This window comes from Bos taurus, chromosome 3 (genome assembly GCF_002263795.3).
Source record: "Bos taurus isolate L1 Dominette 01449 registration number 42190680 breed Hereford chromosome 3, ARS-UCD2.0, whole genome shotgun sequence".
Classification (NCBI taxonomy): domain Eukaryota; kingdom Metazoa; phylum Chordata; class Mammalia; order Artiodactyla; family Bovidae; genus Bos; species Bos taurus.
The window spans coordinates 89049115-89066203 of NC_037330.1; the positions used below are offsets into that span (position 1 = coordinate 89049115).

The 17089-nt window shown below is 41.7% G+C and overlaps 1 protein-coding gene across 9 annotated transcripts in view; it reads left to right on the forward strand.

Moving 5' to 3' along the window:
- The window catches only part of DAB1 (DAB adaptor protein 1), a 1339715-nt gene that overhangs the window by 1250314 nt on the left and 72312 nt on the right, over positions 1–17089 (forward strand). For 6 of the 9 annotated variants that reach the window (XM_059885133.1, XM_059885131.1, XM_024990124.2 and 3 more), the window contains 4 exons: positions 13132–13263; positions 13889–14008; positions 14469–14507; positions 16060–16125. In XM_059885133.1, coding sequence (XP_059741116.1) covers positions 13132–13263; positions 13889–14008; positions 14469–14507; positions 16060–16125 — 357 coding nt within the window. The remainder of the gene's footprint in view (positions 1–13131; positions 13264–13888; positions 14009–14468; positions 14508–16059; positions 16126–17089) is intronic. The other 3 variants (XM_059885134.1, XM_015465675.3, XM_024990126.2) reach the window with 1 other exon arrangement.

Below are 17089 nucleotides of genomic sequence, written 5' to 3' on the forward strand. Positions count from 1 at the left end.
CCCCAGCCTTTTTGGCACTGGGGTCCAGTTTCGTGTTAGGCAGTTTTTCCATGGACCGGGGGTGGGGGGTGGTCTTGGTATGATTCAAGCACATTACGCTTATTGTGCATTTTATTTCTTACATTATTACATCAGCTCCTCCCCAGATCATCAGGCGTTAGATCCCGGAGGTTGGGGACCCCTGGGCCCCTGTGAGCCTCCGCTTTCTCATCTCTAACCAGAAAATGATGGAGCCGAGGGGTTGGAAGGTATTACTTCACGGCGGTTTTGCCCCTGAGACCCTGAGGTGAGTTGGAGGACACAGCTACAGGATGGTGTTTGGTGCTTTTCAACGAAAGGGGCAATTTTGTGCTAATTTCTTTTCCTGACAGTTCATTTTCCAAGGCAGCAGCCTAACAAATCATGGGGCCAATTAGTGTAAAAGAAACAATTGATCCTGGTACTCAGCTCAGCCCACCACCTCAGTGGTTTGGTGGTGTTTATTCAGGGAAGCGCTGCACAACACTAAATGGGAACTAATTGGATAGACACCATTATAAATTGCATGGCACTGCACCACACTCAGCTTCTGAGTCAAGTCGCCAGGTCTGGCAGAAATAGGAAAACTAAAGGCTTTGCTGTCCTGCATTGACAAGCAGAGCAAAGCTGGTAGGGGCCCATCTTGCCCCTCATTTTACAGATGGGAAAGTTGAATCTCATTGAGGGAGCAGAGATGGGGCTAGAAACCAATGATTTTATTGTTTCACTATGGTATTCTTTTGGTAAACTCATCAAACAAAGGGATCTGGAGATAAAATTAAGGCGATTGCTGTGTTTCTCTCCTGGAGCTGCCATAACAAAGTATGACAATCCAGGGGGTTAAACAGAAGTTTACCGTCTCATAGTTGTAGAGGCTAAAAGTCCGTGATCAAGTTTAGGCAAGGTTGAGTCCTTCTGACCACTGTCAGGGAGGGTCTGCGCCAGTCTTCTGGTTTCTGGTGGTTTGTTGGCAGTCTTGGGTATTCCTTAGCTTTTAGACACATACGATCTGCGCCTTCATGTTTGAAAGGCAATCAGTCCATGTGTCCGTGTCTACATTTATTTTATTTTTTTTAATTGTTATAAGGGCCTTAGTCATATTGGATTAGAGGCATACCCTATTCTAGCACATGGCACAGTGGTAAAGAATCTGCCTGCCAAGCAGGAAACACAAGACAGGAGAGTTCAATCCTGGGTCGGGAAGATCCCCTGGAGAAGGAAATGACAACCCACTCCAGTATTCTTGCTTGGGAAATCCCATGAACAGAGGAGGCTGGTGGGCTGCAGTCCATAGCATTGCAAAGAGTCAGACATGATTTAGCAACTAAACCACCAACCACCACCATTATTCTGTGCGAAGTCACTTCAGTCATGTCACTCTTTAGTTGACCCTTTAATAACATGGGTTTGAACTGCACAGGTCCACTTATATGCAGACTTATGCAATAGATACATATTCCAGTACACACAGTGTATGGTTGGATGCAGAATTTTGTATACAGAGGGCTGACTGTAAAGTTATACATGGACTTTCTACCACATAGGGTAGGGGAAGAGTGGGGCATAGTGTCCCTAATCCCCCTGTTGTTTAAGGGTCTACTGTATTTCCAGATAAGGTCATATTCTAAAGTCCTGAAATTTAGGACTTCAACTTAAAGAGTTTGGGGAGGCTAAATTAAACATGTAATGATGACAGACAATTTACAGAATAGAATCTTTGAACTACCATTTATTAAGCGTGCCAGGCAGGGTACAAGGATCTTACTTAGTTTCCCCCCAAACAAATGGACTTACAGGTGAAGATATTAAAGTTCAAAGAAGCTAGGTGATTTGCCCAAGGTAGCATAAGTAGTACAGAATAGATTTGAATTTCAAGTGCTGGTCTGTGTCTATCCAAAGGCATGCGTTTCTTCAACATCCAAGTATCTAACTAAAATGGATCTTAGAAGCCATATTCACCGCCACCACCACCTGCTATTCACCTCAATCTGTTAATATAAATGAAAACACCAGCCTGCTCACTCCTAATCCAGCGTTCTTTCCATTGGCTGCATTTTAGTTACATCACTTTCTTGTAAGTTTCTGTCTGGCATGCAAGACTTCTTTGTGACCAAGGCAGAGGTTAATTTCAGGCTGGTTACAACACAAAAAGTAATTTTCCATTAAATATAATGACCTCGTTTCTGCAGTGACTTGTGGCAAAACATGCTGTTTCATTTCTATTCATTCACACTCATTTGCCTACTTGCTACAATAATTTTACACCATAAGCTGAAATGTTGAAATCATTGGTTACATTACTAAACACCTACAATGGTTATTAGGATCCTTCATGCAGAAAGAGACAGAAATAAAAACACAAATTTTAGGAGAACGAGAGTAGAGGCAGTTAAAATACATTGAATACTGTATTCAAGGGCACAGAGGCTACCAGCCATACCTGCCATCAATCCAGGGTCTACCTTATCAGCAGTGTGACCTGAAGTGAGTTCCTCAGCCTCTCTGTGTCTCATTTACCTCAACAGTAAAAGGAGGGGAAATAACATGTAAAACTGTTGGTTGAGTGAAATAAATGAGGATTACATACGTAGAGTACCTGGCATGATGCCCAACACATAGCGGTCATTCTCTGGACGACTACTGTGAGGGACGGTCTATGCCATTATATATTTAAAATATATAGTGAAAATTAAATCTGAATCTGTATGAATATTTGGAGAATCTTCCAAGTTCGGGCTATTTTCCCATCCAGAGTTTTGAAAGTATAAATTGTTCCCATATTTATTCATCCTGAACTTTTACAAATATTGTTGCAAATAGAACCACCACTGGCTGATGTTTATTTATGCTGGCCTTGGGAAAGCGCAAAGGAACAAAGGGAACTGGCGGCTCTGTACGGAGCTCTTCTGAATGCACTCAAGGACCCCTTGTGTTTTGGACCAATGGCTGCCTGAGGTGGACTTGACAAAGGCCTTTTGTCTGCAGCCTACTTTCAATTAAGTCATTGAAGTGTTCACTGCCTTGATTTCTCCTGTTCTCAGAGAGAGGAAAAGGGAATGGGAGATAGAGAAAGGAGCACGTTGAGATTTTTTTTTCCTAATGTATTATTATGAAAATGTTCAAACACACAGAAAATTTCACCTTTTGCCATATTTGCTTTACCTGATTCTCCTTCTCTTTAGATAGGTTAAGAGATCAATAGATAAATGGATATCTAACTAATAAGCAGCTGCATTTGGTGTGCTCATTGCTCCTGGGGTCTCATGCTTCTAGTCCCTTTCTGCAAACAGTGCTAAGAATATAGTTTTTAAATAATGAGCTCATATTGATATTCATAATTCAAATTACAATTATTGGCTTATTTCTTAAAGTCTATGTGTAGATCTAATTTTTCTTTCACTGAAAAGTTTGCTTTCTAATAACAATGTATTTGTATATATATTTATCCTAAAGTATAACCAAAGCACTTTCAAAATTGAAATTCCAACATGAATTACTGCTAGCAATAAACCAGGCATAGATTTGAGTGACAATGAGATGTGCTAAAATTTCCTGTTAGCCTGATACTCCCTGGGCGAGTCACTTCTTGCTAAGCCTGTTTCCTTTGGTCTAAGATGGGGATAATGATGATCACTGATTCAGAAATCTTTTCATTGCAAGTAACATGAAACTCACCTCAGTCTTAAGCAATGAAAGGAATTCACTGATTATGTAACTGGAAACTTCGGGGTTAAATTTCCCAGGATAGTAGGATCCAGCCTGTTCGATGGCATCATAAAGTGTGATGCTCTCTCTCTCTCAGCTCTTCTCTCCTTCCTGATGACCTGATTTCCCAGATTTTCTCACCGTCCTCTGGTTATTCCAAGACTATTATCCAGGGAGCTCTAAGGAAGGCCTAACCTGTGGGAAACATGCTTGGTGACTGAACACTGTGTCACATAGCCATTAGATCTTAAACTCAGTTGTCTGGGGAAAGATCCAAAGTATGAAAACCTTACTGTCTACCAGACACCCTGCTAGACACATTAAGTGATCTTCTTCACATTCCTTTGAGGAAGGGATCATTCCCATTGTACAGATGAAGCAACTGAGGCTCAATGAGGTAAGGTGACTTGCCCATGGCCACATAGATGAGATCCAAATCCTTTCATCACACAACATGCTTTTTTTGAAATGGGGAAGGACAACGCAATATGCAGAGTACTCAAAGAGTGAAGCAAAAGAGGAGCACCCTGACTTACACATGCACACTTACTGTGCTTTTGAGAGCACAGACTGCATCTTCTTCATCTCCATATTTCCAGGGCCCAGTGTATCCTAGTACCGATGGGCTTTTAGGCATGAATGTGAACTGAATGTGAGAGGATAGCCAGTCTACCTTTCCACCAACCGTGACTATGTGATGGCACATCCTAGGTCATGGGATGTTGGATTTTGTTTGAACCCAGTGTTAGGAAACCAGTACTTCATGCAGAAGCTGGTTTCCTGTGGAAGGTGGTTTTTATTTCTCCTGAGCAGAAATCTGCTTCCTTGTCACTGTGGTGATTGCTAATTGATTCAGCACACCTGGCTCCACTTTGCCTGTTAGACAAATTTAAGCCTAAATCATAGGTTGGGAATGCTTTCCGCGAGTTAACTAGTTCATCTCCCTATTTTTAGGCAAGAACTTTACTCACATGGTTGCAGAGCTCTGTTTTCATAAACATATGTTCAAAGAGTTACTGAGAAGAAGCTGTCTTTTATAACTGTTGTCTTGTTATAAAGTTTCAGAAGAAGTGTCAAGAGCAGAAAAGGACATGAGTATTTATTGAATTCGACCTCCTTATTTTAACAGCTGAGAAAATAAAGTGTTAGAGAAACAGAAGTAGAGCCAGTAGGGTTGTGTGTGTTGGGGGTGGGGTTCAGGGACAGACTTGGACTCAGGATTTTGCTGACAGATTCATTCATTCAAATTATTCATTTAAAAATAGGTACTGACGAAGTCATAGCGACAGAAAGTAGAATGTGGTTTCCAGGTTGGCTGTAAGAATGAGAAGTTAGTGTTTCATGATACTGATGGTCACTTTGGGAAATGGATGGCGGTGAGAGTTGCAGAGCAGTGTGAATGTACTTAATGTCAGAGAACCATGCACTTAATAATGGTTAAAATGTAAATTAAAGTTGTGTATGTTTTTCTATGATAAAAATATGTAAGTACTAAATCCTTACTATATATCAGATACTTTACCTGATTTGGGGATAAAGATGAGAAAAATATTGTTGCTACCACTCTGGAGCGGAAATACACATATCTTTGTATTGTTGTTTAGTTACTCTGTCTTGTTTGACTCTTGTTGCAACTGCATGGACCAGGCTCCTCTGTCCATGGGATTTCCTAGTCAAGAATACTGGAGTGGGTTGCCATTACCTACTCCACGGGATCTTCCCAACCCAAAGATCAAACCTGAGCCTCCTGCATTGCAGGTGGATTCCTTACCCTGAGCCACCAGGGAGGCCTTATATACATATATACATCATGGCAAACTAAAGAATTGTACCATGTGGTAAAGTCCAGGAAGCTTAGTATTTTTATGTAACTTGTAAAAATTAGAATACTTTTTTGCAAAAAAAAATAGTATAAGTGAACAAACGTCCAGTTTTTTTAATCACTAGTAAATTCACCATTCAAAGGAAAAACTCCTATTAAGATTTTGTTGGATGTACTTCCAGACTTTTTATACACATACATATATGGAGAATCATACTCTTTTCAGAAACAGGATTATATTGAGCATACTATTTGGCGATACGCTATTTTTCATTCATTAGGATGTTTTAAATATATTTCCACAGCAAAAAGTACATACATTCCCAAGATGATTTTTGGCTAGCTGCATATTATTTCATCTTATAGCAAAATGCAGTTACTTCAGCCAGTCAGTTAATGCTCAACACTTCAGACATTTCTAACTTTTCACCCTTCTAAACACTGCAGGGAATATCTCATATCTAAGTCTTTTACCACATCTTACATTATTTATAGATACCCAAATCCCTACAAGAAGAATCATAAGGTCAAAATTTATGCATGTCTTTAATGCTTTGAGATAGCCAGTCTGCCCTTCAGAAAAGTTGCACCAAATCACACTCCCACAAGTAACAAAAATAACCATAATGGCCAACATTTACAAAGCCCTTGCAATATGTGCCTTGCACTGCGCCAAGCCCTTTACGTGTACCAGACTAACTCATCAGTCTTTCTAACAGGACCATGAGAGAGGCACTCTTTGTCCCATTGTATTAATACGTATATTATCGAAATCCAGTAGCTCAAGAAAGTATCTGTTTCCCCACACTTGTGTTAACATTGAGTATTACGTTTTGTTTTGTTTTTTTCATTCTTGTGGAGAAAAGTGGCATCTCACTTGTATCTGGTATATTTTATTTGAATCAATTTAATATTTTCAACAACTTGTTGGGTTCTGTATCATTCTTTGTATAATATAAAAAGAGAGGGCTCAGAAAGTTAGACATTCCCAAAGCTATGCAGTCAATGATACAGCTTGGATTTGAATTATGCTCTCTCTGGCGCCAGTGTTAACATTCTTTCCTCTGTTAGCATGCTACCTCTTTAGCTAGAGTCTGGGATCTTTGGAAATCTGGTCTTGTCCTTGAGTAAAACATTCTAGAAGATTTCAGGATGGGAACTTAGAGAAAAATTCACTCTGACCTGTTCCATTGAGCCTCAGATGATGGGGTGCCTGGGGGCTGGTACAGAGGTTGCCTCCCAGCCTTGCTGGCACTGCCATGTAGCAAATGCATCCAAAAATATGTTGAAAAAGAGAAAGGCCTTTATAATGAGCCTGGGCCTCTCTTTGTCTAGTGAGATTTTAACTACTGTAATTGCCTGTAGTGTGAAGTAGTGTATTTTTCATGTATCTATTTTTATTCTGTGTCTATCTGCATATCTGGTTTTTTGTTTTGCTTTTTTGTTAACTCACTTGAATCCTGGTGGGTATTTTTCCTGTGAATAGTATAGCCTCGGGAAACCACACCCTCTCATACACGCATATACCCACACACAATAATAATATGAAGGCTAAATAGGCTAGAATTTATTCTTTAAAAAAAGCTAATGGTAAAGTCTGAGCAGATGACTTTCTAATCCATACTGTATTTAATTGGCTGTATTGAACCATACTACAAATTAAGTCTTCTCTGTAATTTATTCTGTCAGACAATAACCCTGCAAACAATTTGATACTTCATTTAAACATTGGTAAATGGCTCATGGAAACGCTAAGAAAAAAAATGGTAATCAGAGAAGGAATCCTCTGTTTACAGAATAACTCCTATGTGAAATATCATGAATTAACCTGATTTAGTCACTGAGCATGTATTGAGTGACTACCTTGAGCACTGTATGTCTTTGGGTAGCTTGGCTCCCCCTTTCTCTTTTTTTTTAATTAATTAATTATTTATTTATTCTTGGCTGTGTTGGGCCGTCCTTGCTTTCTTGAGCAGGCTTTCTCTAATTGCAGCAAGCGGGGGACTACCCTGTTGTGGTGTGCAGGCCTTTCACTGCAGTGGCTTCTCGTGTTGCAGAATGCAGGCTCTAGGCACCCGAGCTTCAGTAGATGCAGCTCACGGGCCCTAGAGCGCTGACTCAGTAGTTCTGGGGCACAGGCGTGTGGAATCTTCCCAGATCAGGAATCAAACCCATTTCCCATGTGTTGGCAGGCAGATTCTTATCCACTGAGCTACCACGGAAGTCCCTTTGTTCCTTTTAATTCATGAAACCTTACTTATGAAGTTGCTCAGTCGTGTCCAACTCTTTGTGACCCCATGGACTGTAGCCTACCAGGTTCCACCATCCATGGGATTTTCCAGGCAAGAATACTGGAGTAGGTTGCCATTTCCTTCTCTAGGAGATCTTCCCAACCCAGGAATTGAACCCGGGTCTCCCGCATTGTAGGCAGACACTTTACCATCTGAGCCACCAGGGAAACCTTACTTAGCACTTGTTCAAAAGGAACATTATTAGGACCTAGGATAAGGCTGAGGAGAACCTGACATTATCTTTTTTTTTTTTTTTTTGAAGAGTTAACATCCCAAAGTAGAAAGAAAACATGTGCACAGATGTTCTCCAGATGTTTTGTTTTCAGGACCTAGAGGCATCTGCCTGCTTCATTCTTTCTGCCTAGAATGCCCTTTCTCTGGTTTTCTGAGGATTTCCCCTTTATCTTTGGAGACTGAGTCCAAGGTCAGCTCCTTTGTCAAATCTTCCCTGATGCTCCTGCCCATTTCTCCTCTGCTCCTTTACAACACCTTTAATATCAAGTTTGCCTTATTATATTGTGATTGTTAGGTTCTTTGCCTGCCTGTTCTTTGAGACTGCAAGGGTCTTGAGGAAGGGACCATGTTTTAGTCATTTGGGCAGATGTAGCACTTAGAATGAGACCTAGAATGTATTAGGCACTCAGTAATACAGTTATACAGTGTGAATAACTATATGCATGGACAAATGTGTAACAAAACTAAGAAGGTTGGAGCATCCCAGATAGAAGGAAAAAAGTACAACCCAATGAATTCTAGAGTTGGGAATTATTATTACAGGGAATAGGGGAGTTGAGGAAGGTCCCTAGATGAGCATGATGTTGGAGCTAGGCCTTGAAGCATAGGTATACTATAGTTAGGTAGAGTTGATGAAGCATGGTTAGGGTAAGAAGAGGCAGTCAGCAGAGAAAACAATTTACATAATCGCACAGAGGTGGGAAAGTCCAGAACCCAAAGGGGGATGATGACCCCTTCAGATTATTTTTACTCCTGGGAGGAAAGTCAGACTGGGTTGGCAAGGCCGATCTCTGAATTGGCCTTGGAATTCTGTAGCAACAATTTCATCTACAATGAGAGGGTTCAGAATAGGAGGAGTAAATGAAGCAGTAGCAGAAAAATTGGGTGTTCTGGAAGACTCTATTTTTAAAACCAAATTATCTGCTTTGATTTTTTGGCAGTGCTTTAATACCTAGATTGGGCTTCCCTGGTGGCTCAGATGGTAAAGAATCTGCCTGCAATGCAGGAGACCCTTGTTTGATACCTGGGTCGGGAAGATCCCCTGGAGAAAGAAAATGGCTACCCACTCCAGTATTCTGGCCTGGAGAATCCCATGGACAGAGGAGCCTGGAAGGCTACAGTCCATGAGGTTGCAAAGAGTTGGACATGACTAAGTCACTAATACCTAGATTATGTTTTTCCAAGACAAAAACTCTTTTCCAAAGGAAGGGTGGAAGAAGGTCAACCAAAACCTGCCTTTCTTCCACTCTCTCCCTCTGGCCTAGTATTCTCTGCATCTCCAGAAAAACATGTGATGGCCTTGAAACTCCGCACAGAAACACTCTTGGGATGAAATGGTCTTTTGTTTTTTCTGTTACCAAGGACTTCACCTCCCCTTTCTGGCCTTGGCTGCTCAGCAGATACTGCAGGTGGCAAGCCCCTGAAAGTGCTCCTCCAGACCAGGTGGTCTTGACCTTTTTCTCTGAGATCCTAATAGCTGGCCTTGACCCCAGACCTTCTGACTGGTGACCCTTTCTGACCTTAGTAATCTGCTGGAATCCAGAACATCCTCAGTTTGACCTCCTTCCTCAGTTTCCCTTCCTCATCCTAGCTTATCAGGGATCATGGTTTTGTTGTTGATCTAGGGAGCCAAGAATCTAAGGAAAGGAGACCTTGATTCTAAATGACCTTGTTTCCTTTATTCAATGCTTTTCCATTATGAGTAGGGAGAGTGGGGCCTGGATTAAGTATTGGTCCAGCCAGACACCTTCTGGCCCTCAGTCCTTTCATGAATGAACTCACAGTTAAACTATATGATGTTTACATTTCCTCTGGCTCCACCTGCCTTTGATTTGTGCTGATAAAACCTGCTTGAAGACATGGAGCAATTTGGAGGCTCACAGAGCAAGTATTTGCAATGTCCTCTGAGCTGCCAAGATGAATGTGATAATGTGGGATTAGAAGGATTCTAATATATTTGTATTTCCAAGGATCTTTATGACGTTTGCATGGTTAAGGTTGGAGAAAGTAGAGACATAATCCCTATCTGACTGTTCGTTTCCAAATGATTGAGCCAATTTCAGAGCAATCCTTTTTAACACATCATAAAATTAACTATGGGAAAAGATAATGTTACAATATTTTTAAGCCCTTCATGCGCACACACAGCTACACTTTGTGAGGAAATATTAGGTATCATCAGGCATTAAAAATGTTTTGACTTTAAAACACTTAATGAGGATTCACAGATAAATTAAAACATCTCCATCTGCTGTCTTGCATAGTAGGTGATATTTTACCATTGCACAATCATCTCCGAATCTAATTCCACCAGGAAGACTTCTAATCGCAGTTTAATTTTAGAGCAATATTCCACTTGGCAATCAATAAAGTGCTGTCATCAAACTTTGATTTAATAGGATACGTGGATAACATTCACTGTATTATGCAGAGAAAGAAATACTTGCAGGAAAGAAAGAGAAGGAGGTTGCCTTTGTCTCTCACTTTTCTCTTCTGTGTCCCATTCAAGCTCACAAAAGCCTCTAAATCAATACCGCCTTGTTTCGTGAATATAAATCTCATCAATTTTACATCATTAACACCATGGAAAAGCTACTGCTCTCTGAGCAGTTTTTCCCTGCTAAATAAATATGCCCTCTTAAGAAAGCAGGAACAAATGGATCCTGGTCATTGTACTAATAAACACTTGCTTCTTCCCCAACTTTGTGTCAAAATCCACTAAAATTATAAAGTTGTCTTATGGCCATTTAAGGGGCTAGGGTGACCAAGCAGTGATACCAACCTCCATGCATCATGTGTAGTTGACACTGGGCAACCTAGACAGGCATGAAACCCACAGGAAGCATCTTAAGAGTGAGAAAGAGGTGAGCGAATGGCTGGCCTCTGGAAGGTAAAGCTGCAGCAGCAAATTCTACTGCAGAAATGATTCCTAAGGTCAGAAGCCTGAAAAGATGGCAACAGGCCGGGAATGGACATTTTTGAAGGTCAGGGCCAGCAATCCAGAACTAAGTAATGGTCATCATAAGAGGCAGGCGCCACTGTCCTGAGAGGCTGGCTGTGTGATGTGAGATCTAGATGACTAAAGGATCTGGGAAGATGGAAGGAGACCTGGGAGAAAGTCTACTTCAGTGGTTCTTAATATTTTCATAATCAAATTCTTCTCATGTTAAATTTCTCCTTCCCTTCAGATTCAGTAACATAGGAGACTTTGTTCAGTAAAATGCATTTATACTCATTTACTTTCCGATTTGGATTATTTGAATCCATCACTGATTGCCAAAGAGGATCTGCTCCAAGGTGAGCTAAGGGGTACAACAGTAACCAGATATAATTCTAAATAAACTCAGCATTTTTATTTGTGTGCACAATAAAAGAAGTCATCTTATTAGGAATAATTATAAATTTCTGTTCAGCTTTTTGAAATGTTGAAAATTGCCTGGGACCTCTTTTCATTATTTTTAATGATCCCTATAGACCCAGGACTTTGGGTTAAGAGCCATTGATCTGGTTCAAAGTTCTCCTTTAATAGAGGAATAAACAGAGATCCAGAGAGATACAGTGAGTGCCTTGTGTTCACATATAGTGGCTAGAATTCAAGCTTCTTAGCACCCAGTATAATGAAAAGGTCCTTTGTAAGGACTTGAAACACATCATATAATTGCTGCTGCTGCTGCTAAGCCGCTGCAGTCATGTCTGACTCTGTGCGACCCCACAGACGACAGCCCACCAGGCTCCCCCGTTCCTGGGATTCTCCAGGCAAGATCACTGGAGTGGGTTGCCATTTCCTTCTCCAATGCATGAAAGTGAAAAATGAAAGTGAAGTCGCTCAGTTGTGTCCGACCCTCAGCAACCCCATGGACTGAAACCTTCCAGGTTCCTCCATCCATGGGATTTTCCAGGCAAGAGTACTGGAGTGGGGTGCCATCACCTTCTCCATATAATGCCTAGATACATATATAAACCTTTACAGAGTACTGTTTAATGAGGATTATTTTAGGTACATTTAATCTAGAAAAATGACCGTAAAGATCACCATCGTTTAACAGGATGGGGGATATTGCTTGTTGAAGTTTAGTTAACAAGGGCAGGAAGGTCAGTTTCAAATGATGTTTGAATTACTGATCAGCAGTCCCAATTTAGTTCAACAACTATGGGTCAGGCACAGCACTCGGTACTAGGATGACGAAGATGAAGACAAAGTCAGGTGGGGAAGACCAGGATTTAGGAAAGTGTATCAGAGAAGGAAGATCTATGAAAGCAGGAGCCCAGGGAGCTGTGTGTGAGGAATCCTTTGGGAGTTCCAGTATCGCTAGACTGAAGTTCTGGGAAACACAGAAGAGGGAGGAATCTCCTCTGCAGGGAAAGAAAGGGCAAGCCTTGTTCAGGGGATTTCACAAGGTGATGTGATTTCAAATAGGCTTTTCAAGAGGAATAGAATTCAGGCAGGTGGGTAAAAGAACAGGTCTTGCAGACAAGGGGACCAGCACACGAAAAACCTCAGAGGTGTGGGTCTAACCCAGTTGGTGACCTGGGACAAAACAAAGAAGGGTGTTTGATCCTCAAGTCAGTCTTATCACTGCCACCTGTTGGAAAATTGTCATGACCATGCACATCTGTGGTTCTCTGAATGCAGAGGGCGCCCCTGGTCATCGTTCAGTGTACGCCGTCCAGCAGGACGAGCAGAGGCCCTGGTTATGTGAGTGTACTAGGTATCCGTGCAGAACTTAGACTGGGCTGTGGCATGAGGAAAGATGTAGAAGAAGCCTATACCGCTGAGTGAGGCTGACTGGGCCCGGCAAGCAGAAGAAAGAGCCACCATCACAGATGCTCACTCAGCATCTGAACAGTCCTGTTTATCTCTCTGGTCACAGCATCAAGACCATGGAAGGAAGCCTCCATTTCTCAAGGGCAGGCACAGCTCTTTTTTTCCTTCCATCTGGACCAAACAGCTTTTCCAAAGCCCTCTGGGCTTGTTCACACGTAGCGGAAACACATCTCTTATTGATCAACAGCTCGGAGGGAAAGTCCCCTGAAATAGGCTCTTCTTTTTGTCTCTCACAGGCCCTTCAGCATCATCATGCTGTTCACGAAATTTCCTACATCGCAAAGGACATCACAGATCACCGGGCCTTCGGATACGTTTGCGGGAAGGAAGGGAATCACAGATTTGTGGCCATAAAAACAGCCCAGGCGGTGAGTAGCCCCCTTCCAAGGAGGATGCTTTTCCTTGTACCTTTTCTGGGATAACACAGTCACACCATTAGTCTTCGGGGGCCCATTGTGACATGTGACTCAGCGATGCTGACACTAAGCTTCCCATCTAGAAAAGATAAACAACCTCAGAGCAAAGAAACAGGCTCACGCCCATCCAGTTGTGGTGGTGTTGCTTTTTCTAATGGGTATTTTGTAATGACTAATTATTTTCCTTTCTGATTAAGCTGGATGGAGGCACACTATACAAATAAGTTTCCTTGTGTTGCTAGCCTCATTTAAAAAGAAAATAAGAGAAAACAAATAGCTGTTTTGCATAAGGCCTACCCTAATTTTATTGTATTCGAAATTACTAATAAATAAAAGCAGTGCCTTTTATGCTTATGATTATTATGAATTTGCAAATATAATTAGTTGAAGAAATGAACTTTAGCCTAGATGCAATTTGCTAAACCAATATAACAAGGTAGAATTAATTAAAGATAGAATGCTTTCAGTTTAATAGAAAAAGGAAGGGCTGCGGGTTGTAGCCAGCAAAAACAAAAATTGGTCGCTGCAGCTCAGTAACCATCCTCTTATTCATGTGCTTTACCACCTTTTACTCCAGGCTGAACCTGTTATTCTGGACTTGAGAGATCTCTTTCAACTTATTTATGAATTGAAGCAAAGAGAAGAATTGGAAAAAAAGGCACAAAAGGATAAGCAGTGCGAACAAGCTGTGTATCAGGTATACCTGTGAATTAATCCTGGTACTGGAGACAGCAGGGGCTTAAAATAAACAGATATGAAAACTGACAGTCAAGGCTTCTCCTCCTGCTGCCAAGTAGAAATAAACAAAGATGAAAGGTTCCTGTGTAAATTATAGGCACCGAAAGCATGCCATTAGAAATGATCCCCATTCTCTGAGATTCTAGACATATGAGAGAAAGTGAAGTCTTAAAACTGGGGAAGATTTCAGGGGAGGAGATCTAAGGAAAGTCAATTGCATTTGCTTCTTGTTAACAGTCGGGGTGGGGCGGCTACAAGAGTTTTCATTTTTTTTTCTGCCAGTTTTCTGCCTTAATGACCCACCAGCCTGTCCTACCCAGAGCTGGTTTCTTCACTGTCCTGTAATTTCTGAATACAGTCTCACATCTCTCGCTTTATATCCTCTGCTTTTCATCCTCCCTTCCCTCACTCTGCTGTAGACAATTCTGGAAGAGGACGTTGAAGATCCTGTATACCAGGTAATTTTGGAAACTAGTCGGGGTTGAGGGTCAGGAAAGGCCTGGGCCTGTGGTATAGGCATTTTGTCTCCACTGGCTGCAGAGCCTGGAGAAGGACCAAGATTATTCTGAGGATGAGGTCTGCCAAGCCCTCCAGGAGCAAATTTCCATAAAAACTAACAGAAGTTTGGCCGGCATCAGTAGCATGGGATTTAGAAATAGGCTTCTCCCTTCTTGCCCCTGCTTCAGCCTTCTCAGCAATCTGTATAAGTTTGATCCTAGAGCTGAATGTTTGCAAGAGTCCCTTGAATATTCTGAGTTCATTAGAGAGACTGAATAATGAGGTGGCTTCAGTGAGTTAAGAACCAGAGATGGGGACTGACATTTTGCCAACATTTGAACACACATCCAAAGGATGGTTTGTGAGCTGGGGAAAGGACTGTGAGGAGAAGTCTTTCTGGCCCCTGATTGTCCAGGCTGCCCCCCTGACTCCCTGGCTCATGCCGGAGGGGCTTTTGTGAGTGGGGGAACAGGAGATCCCCCAGACGTGCCTGCCCGTAGCTTTCTCTGTACTTTCTTCAGGGTTGCAGCCTAAGTGTGGGTAGAGATGGCTTCCCTTGGGTTCAAGTATATGCTCTGTTTTAACAGATGCAGATGAGAGAGGAGGCCTCTCCCACTCTGTGCTTATTCCCAAGGAGAGAGAGCAGCCAAACATTTGACTTATGGGACATAAAAGACAATCTGAAATGTACATTTCTAACTGGGACACACTTGCGTTCTATATATGTGTGTCACACATGCATTCTGTAGTTTCACAGCATGCATACTTTCACACGAAAGCTGCCACTGCTATGATGAAAAGAAAATAATATGGATAAGAAATTAATCGAATCTGAATCATTTGAAAGAGAAGTATCTAACATGGATGTAAATAAAAGTCAAAGGTGCCTTTGATGCCAGGCTTTGCTTTAGAATACCAGGGGTGTGGATTCGTCTATAGTATGAGCTCAGCCCCTGGCTCATGGGCTCGGAGAGTGAAGAATGGCCCAGTCTTTTAGAGTCTAAAACGCGTATATGGAAAATTTGACTTCAGTATTTAAAACTGAGAATGTAAAGTAAGGTGATATGTATGAGATGAAGGCGTTTGCGGCTTCTGAGCACATCAGGATTGGCTTAGGACTGTGGGCCTTAGGGAGCAAAGGGGAGAGACCGCTGAAACCCAGAGTTGGCAAAGTTGGGGTCCCAGGAGACATCATCCCCACACAGCAGTCCCCGCACGGGCAGACACTACTGAGATCAGTGCCACTGAAGGAAGGGGTTATATCTCCAGAAAGGTCTGCAGCGCCTACGCAGTCCTGACTAAAAGGCTGACCATCGGACCATGGCAATTTTCCTTAGAAGAGGCAGGAATGTGCCAGGCCACGTGGAATGTCAGTAATGTCTCTTCAGGGTGTTTTCTCTTGTGCCTGTGTCTTTAATGCTTACTACAATTTGTATCCTGAATTCCAAATGCTTTTTTTTTTCCTCTTTCATTTTCCCCTTAACTTTTCCTCTCTGGCGGCTGCTGTCATAGTACATTGTGTTTGAGGCTGGACACGAGCCAATCCGTGATCCCGAAACGGAAGAAAACATTTATCAGGTATAAATCACTTTCCTCTCCTTCCTTCGCACCGCCACCAGTGAACGCACAGAAGGGGCTGAGCCACCAGGGGCTCTCTTCTCACTCCCAGCCTCCACCTTGCTCTGTTGGTCATTCTGGGCTTGTTAAAATACCTCTTTGTGAATTGGCTCCTAGTTCCCTGCTGTTTACCAGTAGTTTTCATGCTTGATCATTGACATGTTTAATGGCCAACTGGGTAGAATATTTTAATTTTTAATGGATCTTAACTATTTTCAGTTGACACAGAAATCAAACATTCCATTTTACTAAATTAATCCTTTGGAGGGTTGTTGTTCAGAATATGAGGGTCCTTCATTTCTCAAAACAATGTGCTGTTGAATTCCCTTAAAAAGTCAATTGCATCGCTGAAAATGAAGGCCAAATTCAAAAATGCTGTTTGGAGACAACAGTGGGAATATTAACTGAATGAAAGAAAGTTGAGCTAAAGGTTTTACCCCTTCTGAAGGGAAGGTAGATTAATATTCTTAAAAATGTCTGCTTATGTGAAGAAGCCTAAACACGTGTTTTTTTTTTAATTTATATTACCAAAGTATAATTGATTTACAATGTTGTGTTAATTTCTGCTATACAGCATGATGATTCATTTATACATGTATATGCCTTCTTTCTCATACTTTTCTATGATGGTTTATCACAGGATATGGAACATAGCTCCTTGTGTGTTACACAGTAGGACCTTGCTGTTTATCCATTCTATAGATAACAGTTTGCATCTGTTAATCCCAAACTCCCAATCCTTACCCCCTACCCCTCTCCCTTGGCAACCACAAGTCTGCTGTACACTTTTAAACTCGTTAATTCTCCTAAATATGCTGTAAAGTAGGTATTTTAATCCCACTTTTTCAAGGGGAGACTGAGGCTCTGAGAGGTTTAGTAGCTTCCTCAAGGCTGTACAGCTGTTAAGAGCTGGGACCAAACCCAC